The 15,000-nt window shown below is 31.2% G+C and overlaps 1 protein-coding gene across 4 annotated transcripts in view; it reads left to right on the top strand.

The window, feature by feature from the left end:
* Positions 1-15,000, top strand: part of cmpy (crimpy) — a 314,093-nt gene that overhangs the window by 213,895 nt on the left and 85,198 nt on the right. For all 4 annotated transcript variants that reach the window (XM_085655572.1, XM_035884245.2, XM_085655574.1 and 1 more), the window contains one exon: positions 8,971-9,000. In XM_085655572.1, coding sequence (XP_085511698.1) covers positions 8,971-9,000 — 30 coding nt within the window. The remainder of the gene's footprint in view (positions 1-8,970; positions 9,001-15,000) is intronic.

Below are 15,000 nucleotides of genomic sequence, written 5' to 3'. Positions count from 1 at the left end.
GAATCAGGAATACGTCGATAAAAGCCGAAGCCGTTACGACTCAGCTCGGCTCGGCTTGGAATTTGAAAGAGAGAGAGACAGGAGAGAGAGAGAGAGAGAGAGAGAGAGAGAGAGAGAGAGATAAAGAGTCTCGAGAGTCACTCGAAAGGTCCGCCTCGAAATCCATCGAGCAGATTTCAAGAGGGTTCGACGGGGATGCAAGAGATAAACATTTTTCCCTCGAAATCTAGAAATTGTATGCTGGCGAGTCATCCCATTCATTTTTTTTTCTTCTCCCTTCCTCTCTCTCTCTCTCTCTCTCTCTCTCTCTCTCTCTCTCTCTCTCTCTCTATCTATCCATCTATCTATCTATCTATCTATCTATCTATCTATCTATCTATCTACCTAGCTATCTATCTTTTTTTTTTATATCATCATCCTATCGTGTTGTTTTTTCATCTGTCGTATACGAGTATCGTAAAAAACACGATCAACGAACAGACTGTCGGCGACGTTATTTTAACGATACATCATAAATCGAATGCGTCTCTTAAAGCTTCTAACGATCTCTCAACGTTAATGCGTTAACTACGATTCTCATTGGATTCGTAATCGGAATCGTTTAATTAAAACAAAACAAAAAACAAAAACAAAAACAAGAAACAAAAGAAAACCAAAAAAAGGAGAAGAAAAATAAAAAAAAGAATACCAAAAGACAGAAGAAGAATAAAAAAAGAGAAAGAAAGGAAAATGGAAAAATAAGATTCTTTCCCGTGTATGCATCAAGTAAAATTTTATCTCTTATGACGTCATGTAACCTGCATACGTCATATACCCGCATACGATGTAGATTGTATGCGACTTCTACTACTTGGAAAATTTTCTTCGGGAGAAAAAAAAAGCATTTCGATGGAACTAACGGCACATTTCGAGGATCATTGCGTGCCAGTGAGCACGGAAAACAAGTTAGAGTTCAAAAAGGAATCCATTATGTCGAGAGTAAAACCGACGTGTTTCAATTTCACCGGAAAATTTACATAGGAGAACTTTATAAAAGAGAAAGAGAAAGAGAGAGAGAGAGTGAGATAGATAGATAGATAGATAAAGAGAGAGAGAAAGAAAGAGAGAGAGAGAGAGAGAGAGAGAAAGAGTGAGGAGGAGGAAGGGAGGGAGGGCACGTTGTTTCTTCTACTATCTCTGATATGAGCTTTTGCATAAGTTCTACTATATATTTCCCTCTGTCTCTCTCTCTCTCTCTCTCTCTCTCTCTCTTTCTCTCTCTCTCTCTCTGTCTCTTTCTCTCGTTTTAGTGGTCCATCTCTTTTCATCGGAGTACCCATACCCAGGGACTATTTCCCAACATAAGTGAATCTAAGGAAGCCCCGTTAATCAAATATTTTATCAGAACCTACGATGTGTGCGCGCGAGCGACAACGACAGAGACAGAGGACAGAGACAAAGACAGAGGTAGCGAAAGAGACAGAGACAGCGCAAGCTCAAGAGCAAGAGGAAATGAACGGACGAATGTTACTACCTCAATCTTACTTCTCCAACTGAGACTTCGGCATTTACATACATTATAATATGCAAACACCGTCGGTCGTCTGTTTTCGGGCGTGTAATGAGCAAATAACATAACGGAGAGAATCCTCTTTGGCAATCCACTAAAATCTCGGCCGTCTACGCTAATTACAAAATAACTCTTCAAAACTCAATACACCGACTTTCACGCAATGATCGAAGATTATTCGAACGTCGTCGAAAGAAAACCGACGACAGGAAAAATTTATGAGTGTTCGTACGAATTAAAAAAAAAAAAAAAAAAAAAAAAAAAGAATAAAAAGAAAAGAAAAATAAAAAAAGAAAAAAGATCAAAATAGCCTCTTTTAAAATTACTTTCATCAAATTAAAATACAATATAATTCAATTAATGATCCTAGCTTATACAATAATACCGGATCCAAATTAAAATAGTTAATGGATTTTAATTCTTAATTTATTGCAAGTATTTCAATAACTCGAACGAAAAATCATCAAAATAATGCGAAAGAATTTATATATTTATATAGAGATATCACGATCGATATCACCACTTTGACATTATTTTCTACACAGGAAAATAACTAATGGATGCAACCATTTTGTTTCGATATCTCGTTGATGGATGTATCGAAAAATTTAAAAGCTGCCTGACCCTTTTTTTCCACTTCTTTCTATCTCTCCCCGTCAGACATACACATACATACACACACACACACAAATATATATATATATATATATTTCCCATTATAGATACTTTCTCTATCTTTCTTTTGTTTAAAACCACGTCGATTTGTTTATTGTAAAATGATTTAAAGAAATCGTTGACATTCGGCTTGTTTCATCAGAGAAATTCGAGCTTGCCTCTTTTTTCCTTCACCCTTCCGTTCTCTCTCTCTCTCTCTCTTTTCCTCTATACCCTTCCTTTTTTCTCTCTTTCCTTTAGAAAGAATATAAACACTTGTGTACATGCAAATTACTCGTATCTATCCGATTGAATGTCCTACAAAGAATATTTTTCTTTCTTTTACTAACCACCGCAAGTTCATCATAAAAGAAAGAAAGAAAGAAATAGAGAGAGAGAGAGAGAAGGAGAGGGAGAGATTTTATTTAACGTAAAGTAACTTCGAACAAATTGAAATTCAAATGGATCGAACAATTCTCTATGTCTTTCTCTTTTTTCTGGCTTTTTTTTTAAAGCTCAAAAAAGCTCCAGTTAACTTATACATACGTATATAGATACCGACATGTTAGAGGAATAAAAAAATAAAAAATAACAAAGATAACGAACGTTTTGTCGCTCAGAGAGAGAGAGAGAGAGAGAGAAAGAGAGAGAGAGAGAGAGAGGAAAGAGAGAAAGAAATCGTTCAATTAGTTTCGACTTTCGTTTGAATAATTTCAAAATTTATTCCAATTCAATAACATCATTTTGTATCTCTCGATGTCGCGAACTTATGGGAAAATAATATAAATGAATATAGAACGAGGCAAGGATGTAAGATAGATCGACAAGGAAAGAAAGAAAGAAAGAAAGAAAGAAAGAAAGAAGGAAAAAGAAGATAGAAAGAAAGAAAGAAAAAAGAAAGAAAAAGAGAGGGAGATAGAGATATAGAGAGATGGAGAGAGAAAAAGTAGAAGAAAAAGTATCTTACTGGTACTTTCGAGAGGATTCGAAAATATTCGCGGTGATTTATTAGCCCCGTAAATCCATGACGTAAAATCGTTCTTTCGACGGAAGTCGGATATAAAGGCGAGACAGAGCAACGAAAGGCGGTGGAGAAGGTAAAAAGGATGGAGAATAAGAAAAATAGAAATAGAAATAGAAAGAGAAAGAGTGAGAAAGAAGAATATATGATAGAAGGCATGAAAGTACAAGAGACAGAGAGAGAGAGAGAGAGAGAGAGAGAGAAGGATATATGGCAGAAGGCATTAAAGGGCGCGCGCGCGCGACAGAGAGAGAGAGAGAGAGAGAGAAGAAGAACAAGAAGAAAGAGAGAGAAAGAGGAACAGGAAGAGAGAAAGAGAGCGAGAGGGGAGAGGGAAAGTAAAAAAGAATGCACTATATGACGTATAAAGGGGGGAAGTTGTAAAAGGAAAGAGGCAAAATCTTTCGTATCTTCTTTCTTTCTTGCTTTACCTTAAAAAGATAGATAGATAGATAGATAGAGAAAGAGAGAGAAAGAGAGAGAGAGAGGAAAGAGAGAAAGAGAGAGAGAAAGAGAGAGAGAGAATAATATGAAGAAATTGCGAAGAAGAAATTCACGAGCGGTCTGTGAGAAATATCTCTCGTCGAAATGCAACTGACGGTTCTTCTAGCAAAAGGGAAAAGATGCTCTGGAGAGAGTTGGCTGTTGGTAAAGGAGGGTGAGCTAGCGACGGAGAAACGGCGAAACACGTTTTATTTACGGTCTGTGCACGCGAAGAAGTCCGGAGAAGGAGAACTTCGAAGATGGGAAAGAGACGGCGATGATAGTGAAAATGTTGATGGAAATGAAGAAGAGAGAGAGAGAGAGAAAGAGAAAGAGAAAGAGAGAGAGAAAGAGAGAGAGAGAGAGAGAATGAGTATGTGTATGTATATATGTAAAAGGTTAAGCTTAATTAGGGAAGAAGCGTATAATCAACCCGCTTGTTGAAGTATATGGAAGAAGCAATGAGTTCTATTAGTTAAAGCTTTCAATGCATCGAATAATTACTATACATAATTCAAACATTCGACTAGGAGAAACATTTTGACGATGAAAATATTACAGCATATCTTTCGAATAATATTACTATAACTAACATTATTATGATTTTCTAACGCATATAGCATTATATGAACCTACATATATATATATATATATATATATATATATATATATATATATATTAGGTAGACCGGAAAGTAATGTCGCTTTCTTAAATTAAATTCAAATGAATAAATTTTTAACAAGTTTTTATTTTTAATCACAATCAAATATCGACATGCGCAGAAACAACATTACTTTCCGGTCCACCTAATATATATATATATATATATATATATATATATATAATTTCGTTATACGTAAGATAACAATCTGAATAATGTTAAAAGGATCTTTTCGGTATTAAAAGGAATGCGCGAGGGTATTCGTCGACGAATGAACTTGTCAATGATCGACGAAATTTCTAAACATACAATCCGATCGATTAAGCATGAAACAAAACAAAAAATATACGTGCAAGAAAAGGAGAAGGGAGAGATGAACGAGAAAGAGATGAAACAAAAAAAAAAAAAAGAAAAAGAAAGAAAGAAAAAGAAACAAATAAAGGCGAAATTCGTTCCGATCGATGAATTCGTCCGGCGCCACTACAATTTTTCAAAATCGGATTCTTCGGTCGTGTTGAAAATGCGATTGGACGTATCCAGTCGTCGTGGAATCGAGAATTCAATCCGTAGGAACGAGATTCTCGTCGATCGAATATTTTTTTTTTTTATCGAACTGTTCATCTAACTGGAGGTATATGTCACGTAACGTAACGTAATGCGATAATAACCATTTCGATTCGTGATCGATCGAAATTTTGGTACTCTAACTTTCTACTATATCTTTTTTTTTCCTTTCTTCTTTTTTTCTTTTTTTTTTTTTTCTTTTTTTCAAGAACTAGTGAATAATTTAATTTTCCCGTTATCCTTATTTTCGCGTACACGCACATGGACGAACGACGACAGAGAAATGGACGAGTCCGCGATATTTAATGAAAAAAATTCACGCAAATAGCATAAATCTTGTTGGAGGGAAATGAAAAGATATTCTGTGGCGTTAAAAAGACGCGATGCGTAAATCTTAAAGGGAGACTCGAGGGACGAAGGCAATTAAAGAACGACCGAAGAGAAGAGAAGAGAAGAGAAGAGAAGAAAAGGGCGGATCGAAAAAGGGAAAATTAGTTGAAGGCGATGGCTGGCGTGGCGGTGACGTTAAAAAATTACTTCTTCGTATATTCTTTTATTTCTTTTTTTCCTTTGGTTCGTTCGTTTTCTTCCCTTTATCTAATTTCTTCTTCTTTTTTTTCCCCCTCCCTTCCCATTCTATCCTTCCTTTCCTTCTTCTTCATTTTCATTTCTTCTTTTATCTTATATTTTTTATATTTTACTTTTTCTTTTCTTTTTATTTCTTTTTTAATTTTTAATTTTTTATTATTATTCTTTTTTTTTTTTTTTTAATTACACGAGAAACACGAGAGAAAGGGCAATGCACGGGGGTGGGGTCCAAGTAATTAACGTTAGATTTAAATGAAGAACAATATATGCGTTAGCCGATGCGGGTAACGAGAAAACGAGATACGCGGAAACTATCGGTAATGGGGGAAAAAAAAGAGGAGAGAGAAAGAAAAACTGTATCAACGAATCGATGAATATAACGAGAGAGAGAGAGAGAGAGAGAGAGAGAGAGAGAGAGAGAGAGAGAGAGGAAGAGAGTGAGACAAAAACGATTTTTTTTACCGATTTCTCATCGATTTTTTATTCCATTCTGCGTTCACTCATAAAACACATAACGATCTATGTGTCGTAGGAAATCTCATAAACACGAAACGAAAGATTAATTATATGCTTTGAATGTAAAAACAATAGTTCGTAACTGGTAATAATATAGCATAGCTATAGTTCATGGGACAATGAAGAATTCATATTGACGTAAAGAACGTCTCGTTCGAAGTACTTTTATAACTAGGATAATTGTGTGGTTGATGAATATAAAAGATTTTAATTCAAAAGGGATGAATGAACAAAAAAGAAAAAAAAACGAAAGAAAAAAGAAAGAAAGAAAAAAAAACAAAAGAGAAATAAAAAATTGAAGAAAATAATTGAAAACAAATATGAAAATCGCATAAAAATATCTTTTCTTCTCTCCCTCTTTTCCTCTGTCCCTCTTGCTCTCTTTCTCTCTTTCTCTCTTTCTATGTTCGTCTACATCCCAGAACGTATTTTTATTCGTCCATAAGGAAAAACTTTCGATGAAAATCTGTATGCCTTTGAATGAAAATAATGTTAGATTAAAGAGATTCCTCTAGTTTATCTGAAACGTGGAAAATTCGAAAGGAATGACTCGAGTAGAGGATCTTGTCGAGGGATTTAAAGTAAGAAGTCGGGATTATAAAAAAAAAAAAAAAAAAAAAAATGAAAGAAAAAAAAAAGAGAAAAGATGGAAAGAGGAAGGAGAGAGAAAAAGAGAGACAGAGAGAAAGAGAAAGAGAGGGAGAAGAAATCTGTTAGCAGAGACAGAATGAGAAAGAGAAAGAGAGAGAGAGAGAGAGAGAGAGAGAGAGAGAGATGAAGGAAATAGGTGGTAGAAAGCTTGGAAAAGTAATCTGGCCCACTTTTCACCCTTAACCAGCCTAGTTAACGAGGGTCTGGTAGGAGAGATAGATACAGATGGTTCGCATCTTCCAAGTAGGTCAAAAATGAACCGAACTACCTGACTTTCTTTCACTTTTAACATGTACATGTGCGTATACTACGAAAGAGACAAGCTCATTTACTTCTTCCTTATATATAGAAACGAGAAGATGTCGAATTTTTTTTTTTTTTTTTATCAAATCTGACCTGGCTATCAACTGTTAATCGTTTAAAATTGTTAAATAAAAATGTTATTCTGCATTACTATAAAAATTATCATCTATCGTTCTATACATGATCCTACGATATCAATAATAATAATAGTAATAATAATAATAATTATTATTATTATTTTGAAAATAGAAGAAGTGCGTATAATATGTCATTAATAAATCAGTAGGAATTATATATTCTCAATAAAAAGAGATGTTATTAGAAGTTATGAAAATTATAATCATCGATTACATTCATTAATACATAATTTTATATTCATAATAAATTTCAAATCAATAAATTTTATATCAGTAATAAAAATAATGATATAATAACAATAGAAATAATAATAATAATAATAATATTAATTTTGAAAAAGTGTGTAACCAGCAAGAACATTTTTTTTTTCTTTTTTTTTTCCAAACAACTTCTTCCAATAGTCAGAAATGTCATATTACACGTTATTAAATTATATAAAATTATAATCATCCGATCTTTCTCTCTATGTATAATTGTATAAAATAGTAATAATAAATAGTAATAATAATAATAGTAATAATAATAATAATAATAATAATAATAATAATAATAATAATAAATAATAAATAATAATAAGAAAAATAATAATAATAATAATAATAATAATAATAATAAATAATAAATAATAAATAATAATAAGAAAAATAATAATATAATAATTTTGAAAAAATAGAAGAAGAAATAATATGCAATCAACAAGAGTTCTTTTCATTTTGAAAAGCTAGCAATAAGCGTTCTATGATAAATATGTCTGATAAAAAATGCTTTTGGTGAAAAGATTTCCAAAAGAACGGAATAAAAAAGAGTAAAAGAAAAAAAAAAGAAAAAGAAAAGGAACAAGAAGAAGGATACTTTTCGTTCTTCGGAATAACGTCATCTTCGTCATTCACAGTCTCGACGTTACTATTCGCGAGATTCGTGTCGCCTTTTTAGTCGCTCATTTACAACTCTCCATCTCGCTCGCTCCTTTTTTCTTCGTTCTTTCGTTCGGTTGGCTGTGTCTGAAAGGAAGTAGACGCGACACGGTTCGCTTATTAGGAAACGACGTCTTGGATGGTTCAAGAGGATGAAAAAGAAGAGAAGAAGGGGTATTCCTCCTCGTGTAATACGATTCATACTCACCCACGAAAAAAGAGAAAGAAAGAAAGAAAGAAAGAAAGAAAGGAAGAAAAAAGACAAGAAAAAAAAAGGAGAAACGAAAGTTATAAGACTCGCGATTCTTTTCAATCTTTCTTTCCTCATTTTCTATCTCTATCTATCTGCCTTTCTTCGAGATTCTCAATTCAAGATCTTTTTCTCTATTGCTAGTCACGCTGAAGTCGATATCGACGATTTAATTCGATTTAATCAAACGAAAGAGAGAGAGAGAGAGAGAGAGAGAAAGAGAGAGAGAGAGAGAGAGAGAACACTGACATTAAAAATATTCTATCCACAAATACGTATACATTTATTTATATATTATCTATATATTATCTGTATATAAGTGTATGCATAGAAAGTTTAAAATGAAATTACAATAATAACGATATGTTTGAAAGTGAATCTTTAAAAAATATTTTGTCCAAGTAAATTTTACGAAGTAATTAAAAAATTTACAATCAATAATAAATACAATATGAATATTTATATATTATCTATATATAAGTATATGCATGTAAATTACAATTAAAATGAAATGTTTGAATACAAATCTCCGAAAAATATTTTTTAAAGTAAATATTACAACGAGTGATTAAAAAAATTACAATCGATAATGAATATAATATTATAATCGTTTTATTATATTTTATTGTATTATATTTAGCTTATCTAATCTCTCGATTTGTTTTTCTTTTTTTCAGCAACTGCAGCTCCTGACACACCTTCCAATCGTAAGTTACATATCGATATTATTATATTTTTTAAACGATTTTGCTTGAGGGAGAATACATTTTTATTTCTAATATAAGATATGATATAAATAACTATAAATATATAATAAGTGAATAATTAATTGTGAATAATTTATCCTACGAAGAAGGAGTGTTTTAATTTATCGACTTATTATATACAAGCACGTTGATTATTAATGACTAGATATACTTAATTATCTCCTATTTATAATTCGTATATATAATAAATTGCGAATGATGAAATACTTAATTATGTATATATTTCTTTATAATTTCAAATTCAAAAATATGTTTATTTTTTACCGATATGATTGATATTAACGTTTGGAAAACGATCGATTGACTTTTGATCAAAAAATTCTTTCAATTCTAATTTTATAATAATTTAAATCATTATTTTAATTCTTATTTTCAATTTAACTTATGAACTTTTTGTAAATTTACTTTTATGTATTTTCAAATCGTCAGGTTTAAATCAAATTTACGTCTCTCTTTCTCTCTCTCTCTCTCTCTCTCTCTCTCTTTCTCTCTCTCTCTCTCTCTCTCTTTCTTTCTCCTGTGTCTCGTTTTCTTGAAATTTTGTGATGATAGTAAAGAATGACTCACTTTTGCGTGACATTTAAGTTTTGTAACGCAGAACCCTTTACGCTTCAGCACACTAACAAGAATTGTAGCAGAAATGAAACAAATGCGATCATTCCACGTTAACAAAGAAGAATCGACTCGTTGCTTTTCGCAAGCAACCGGCTTCTCGGTTTTGACGTGAAACACGACGTTACACGTCGTGTAATGCGATGAGCGAAAGAGTTGGCAAGAAGAAAAACTGCTAAAAACGGACGGAGAGATAAATGGAAGAAAATAAAAAAAAAAAGAAAGAAGAAAAGATAATATAAAAAAAAAAAAGAAAAAAAAAAGAAAAGAAATGAAAAAACAAATCGATTCTAAAATGATTTCATATACGAGGGAGCGCCTGTCTTCGTTTTCATTTGATTCACCCAACAAACAACAATTATAGCAATAACAAAAACAAAAGCGACATCCAAAAGAATACTTCACCGTTCATCGGCTCGTTTGTCTGTAAAAATAAAAATTAAGAAAATAAAAAAGAAAAAAAAAAGAAAGAAAGAAGAGAATAAACAAAGAAAAGAAAAAGAAAGAAAATCAAGCACGGCGTTTTCTTTCTTTTACTTTTTTTTCTTTTTCTTTTTTCTTTTTTGTTTTTTTTTGTTCTTCTTATACTTCGCACACGTCAAAGAAGAAAAAAAAAAACCCCCGGTGCAAATGCTTTTTCTCTCCGATTTTTTCGTCTTTCTTTTCATTCGAAAAAAGATATATTCAAAATTATTATGAGCCGTAATTTTGCCAGGAATAATTTATAACGTTCACAATGTTCAAAGAGCAAAGTAGGTGGTATAGTGGTATAGAGAAATATAAAAAAAAAAAAAAAAAAAGAAAAAAAGAAAAAAACCAAAAAAATAATAAAAGATCTCATTTTCCTGTTTTCCAATGAACTTTCTCTTTTTCTTTTCTTTTCTTTTTTTTTTCTCTTTTCTCTTTTCTCTTTTCTCCATATATTCAAACGTTAACACGCTCATATGTCATGAGATGTTCGAACGTTTTCATGTAAACGAATCACACTGCATAAGCGTGCGTGCTCAAACGTACAAGATATGTATCTGTGCATGTATTTGTTACGCTGAAAAGTAAAAGAAGAGGTAAAGCATTAAAAAATTAGTAAAAAAAGAAAAAAAAAAAAAAAAGAAGAAAAAATTAAATAGAATAAAATAAGTAAAGTTATAATAAAAAATTTTCCATGGAATTGGAGTTTGAAATTTAAGAAGACCTTTGTCTGTTCACTGTGGTGGTAACTAGGAGGGATTACGTGGAAAATAATTTTTAACCTCGTCGTAGTACAAAATTTCTTTTTTTTCTTTTTTTTTTTTTCTTTTTTTCTTCCTTTACTCAAGCGTACTTTTTTCTAGTCCCTGTCGCAAACGAAGAAAAATAACCACGAGAGAATGCGAAACTCGCGTGCCATTTTTGAGCCCAATGTACGTATTGCCGCAGGTATGAACTATATACATAGGTAACTGGAATATATATATATATATGTATGTATGTATGTATGCATGTATACATATATACAGGTACGTATTTAAGTATTCGAGAATGACGACGATAGAGCAAAAATTACGTCGCCATAAGCCAGACGTCGGCAAACTGTTCGCTATTATTTCTAATTTTTCTTCACTTCTGGGCTTCCGTGTCCTCGCGTTATTTAAAAAGACTGATTCGTTGAAAGTCTCGTTTCGTCAGAGTAAGATGAGGAAGACAGAGATCTCGGCTTTAATATTTCATTAACTCTTTTCTTTTCTTTTTTTTTTTATTTTCAAAAATAAAAGGAAAGGAAAATCTCTATTCGTCCTCATATGTATCTACATACATACGTAAATACGTACGTAAGTATACTAAGGCATTATATAATACTTTCATACGGTATTTGTGAATAGTTTAAAAATAACGGAATAAATGACAAAGTATATAAATGACTATGAACTGATGATGATATAGAATTAAATGAATTATAAAAAAAAGTCTAAGTAAAGTATCGCTCGTATAATTTTTCATACATGCTATAGAATGTAATTATTCTTCGTACTTTTCATATCCACATATTTCAACATAAAAATGACAGAATTAATTTATACGTAATTGTATGAATTAATATATAATATATTAATGTAATATATTATAATAAAAAAAAATATATATATATATGGTGTTCCACGGAATTGGGGCGAGCTATGTCTTTGAAAGGATTGGAGATCGAAAAAAATGTCATAGGACAAAATTAAATGATATTAAATGCTACATATTTCTATGAAATTTTCCTGTATTTTTGTGCAAGGAAGCTCTTTTTCAAAATAAAATTCTAATTTTGAATAAAATAATCGATGCAATTTTTCACCTTCTACAAAATAAATAAATATATATATATATATATATATATATATATATATATATATGATTTATAAAAAAAATTCTCTCTAAAATACTATTGACATAATTATGTGAAAAATTAAATTAACTTAACGACTGATTATTTTTCATATCCCTTCGTCATATTCCAATCATTTTATACCGTATACTTACATTGCTAGTCTAATAATAATTTGAAACTTGGAAATGATTGAAATATGAGATTGCCAAGGAAGAAATGTTAGACATAATAATCTTCTTATTATTTTTATCTTTATTATATATATATATATGTTTTTTAATACTTTTTCTATTAAAATATTGTGTGAGACTATTCGTTCGTATAAAAACATAACATGCAACGTGTGCATGTTGTACGTCTCGTTGCATCGATGAAAAATCGTCCGCGAAGCCTCAAGTTATTTATTTAAATTTTCTCGACGTGACTGAACAACGACAAAAGGCTACAATTTCATCGACCCTTTTTTTTTCATTCATCTTCTAATTTTAATCTCGTTCATCGTCGTCGATAAAGAATATGAAATTAAAAAAAAAAAAAAAGCGCGCAAGGACAGGAACAGAAAGAGAAAAAAAAAGAAGATTCCACGATAATGAAAAAAATGTCCGATCAATTTTTTTTTTCTTTTATTCCCCCTCCCTCCCAACTCTCCATTTTCTCTTTTCCCTTATTAATTCGTTTCATTGTTTCTCCATTCGTCATTGTTCAAAAACAATCTATAAGAAATGATTTTTCTACTCGATAAAAAAAAAAAAAGGGAGAAAAAAGCAAAAAAAAAATAGGCTATTATTTATTTAAGCTTACATATATTTAAACATTTCTTCAGTATCTTAAACAGATATGTTAAATATTTATAATAAAATATTATTATGTAATATAAATGACTCAACCAAGATCGAAATACTTAATACGCTTAATTATTATATATCGATCAAAATAACATTCATATAGATACGTTCATTCATTTGCAAAATATTTATTTTACAAAATACTTATCATAAATTAATAATAATAATAATATTGATCGAATCGTCGTACATCGTCATTCGAAAACACAAAAAAAAAAAGAAAAGAAAGAAAAGAAAGCGCGAAACGAACGACTTGTAAAAATTGGAGTTTTATAACCGAAAGTGGTACGAGGAAGGGGTAGAAGAGGGATAAGGATGGAAAAGTAGAAAAGGTAGACAAACGCAATGAGATTCATGCACGTCGAACGTACGCTTTGTAAACTTCGATTGAATATTTGATGAGAGAGAACGATCTTCTTCTTTACTCGTGGCGGATTCTCTGTGAAAAAGAAAGAAAAAAAGAAAGAGAGAGAGAGAGAGAGAGAGAGAAAGAAAGAATCCCATGATAAAAATGATTCACGCGCTTCTCGAATTCAATATCTTCTTTTCCGGAAGTCGATGTCGCCGTTGTAGTAGTCGAAGACTTACTATCTTTCTTGACACTATGCCGTAAGAATATATACCAAAAGCTTTTGCGGCAAAATTTCATAGATTCCATAGCGAATGTTAGTCTGACTTTTGTCTTCCCTTTATGGTAAACTTCGACTATATAAATCTTCGATCTCTCCATATCGATAATAAAAATTGAAATATTTCAAGATCCTCATCGTACTTCTTTTGTACATAGAGAGACGTACGTATGTATGTACGTATGTATATATGCATATTTACGTAGAGGTACACATTACAGATATATTTGTATATACACACGCATCATCATGTTCCGTGTATCCATATATATAGGTATATTTGAAGAAATTGATATCGTTAGATAATCCATACAATTATATAATAAATATGTTACAAGGGATAATAATTCTTGAATTTTATTTTGAATTTTCTTTTTGAATTTTATCTTGAATTTTTTTTTTTTTAATTTTATCTTGAATTTTCTTCGACATCTATGTCGTATATTTCTTTTAACTTCTTAAGGCGCACGATTTTTAAAGAAAATGAAAATCCAAGTTGCACAGAATTTCTTTTTTAATATAAAAAAAATAAAAAAAAAATAATGAAAAAAATGAAGAAAATAACGTTCATTTCAATTATTCGAAATAAAATAAAATATTAAACTGTACGACTATGAGTAACTTCAACTTTACAAAGTGAGATTAAAAAATATGTCTCCGCATGGATAAAAAAAGCTCAGCAAAAGATGGGACAGTTTTTAACTCACTTAACTCCAAAGAGTTAATAAACGAGTCAAATACGTGTACCCATGAATAATCCACAAATAGGATGTATTCATCAAATCAAGACTGAATTCTCCAAGTTGAAATTCTCCAAGTTGAATTTCTCCAAGTTGAAATTCTCCATTAACATTTTTACTAATTGTCGTGTCAAAATTAGCTGTGCATATATAAAAAAAATCATTAATATTATAAATTCTCGAGAATTCTGTCAAGATCGATAAAAAAAAAAAGAAAAGAAAAAAAGAAAAAAAGAAAAAAAGAAGAAAGAAAGAAAAAGGAAAGAAAAGAAAAATCCAAAGAAAAATGAAAAACTGAGGAAAAAAAATGAAAAAACAAACAAAAAAAAACAAACAAAAAAAAAGAAAACATTAATCAATAGCTCATCTCCAATACAATTATATTTTTCGCTTGAATAAAGTGTCCCTCGTCTAACGAATAAACGAAATCATGTTCTAAACCGCGAGATAAGGTAAAACGTTCAAACGAATCGAATTTACCGACGAGGACTTCAAACTCAGCCACGGTTTATCGAAGTTGAAATCGCGCTGTTAAGGGTAAGGTAGAGAGAAGAGAACACGTAGGGGAGGAAAGAGAGATAGAGAGAAAGAGAGAGAGAGAGAGTGAGAGAGGAACGAAAAGGAAGAGTAGTAGTGGTAGTGATGATGATGAGGAGGAAGAAGAGAGGGACGGAGTTAGGGGCATAAGGGCAAAGGAAGGGAAAGGGAGGGAGGGGTGTAGGAGTGAAAGCTTGTAGTAGCGGTAAGTTGAACGCGGTAAAAGT

Source organism: Vespa mandarinia, chromosome 3 (assembly GCF_050613455.1).
Source record: "Vespa mandarinia isolate Hongniang chromosome 3, ASM5061345v1, whole genome shotgun sequence".
NCBI lineage: Eukaryota > Metazoa > Arthropoda > Insecta > Hymenoptera > Vespidae > Vespa > Vespa mandarinia.
This window is presented reverse-complemented; position numbering and strand designations above follow the sequence as displayed.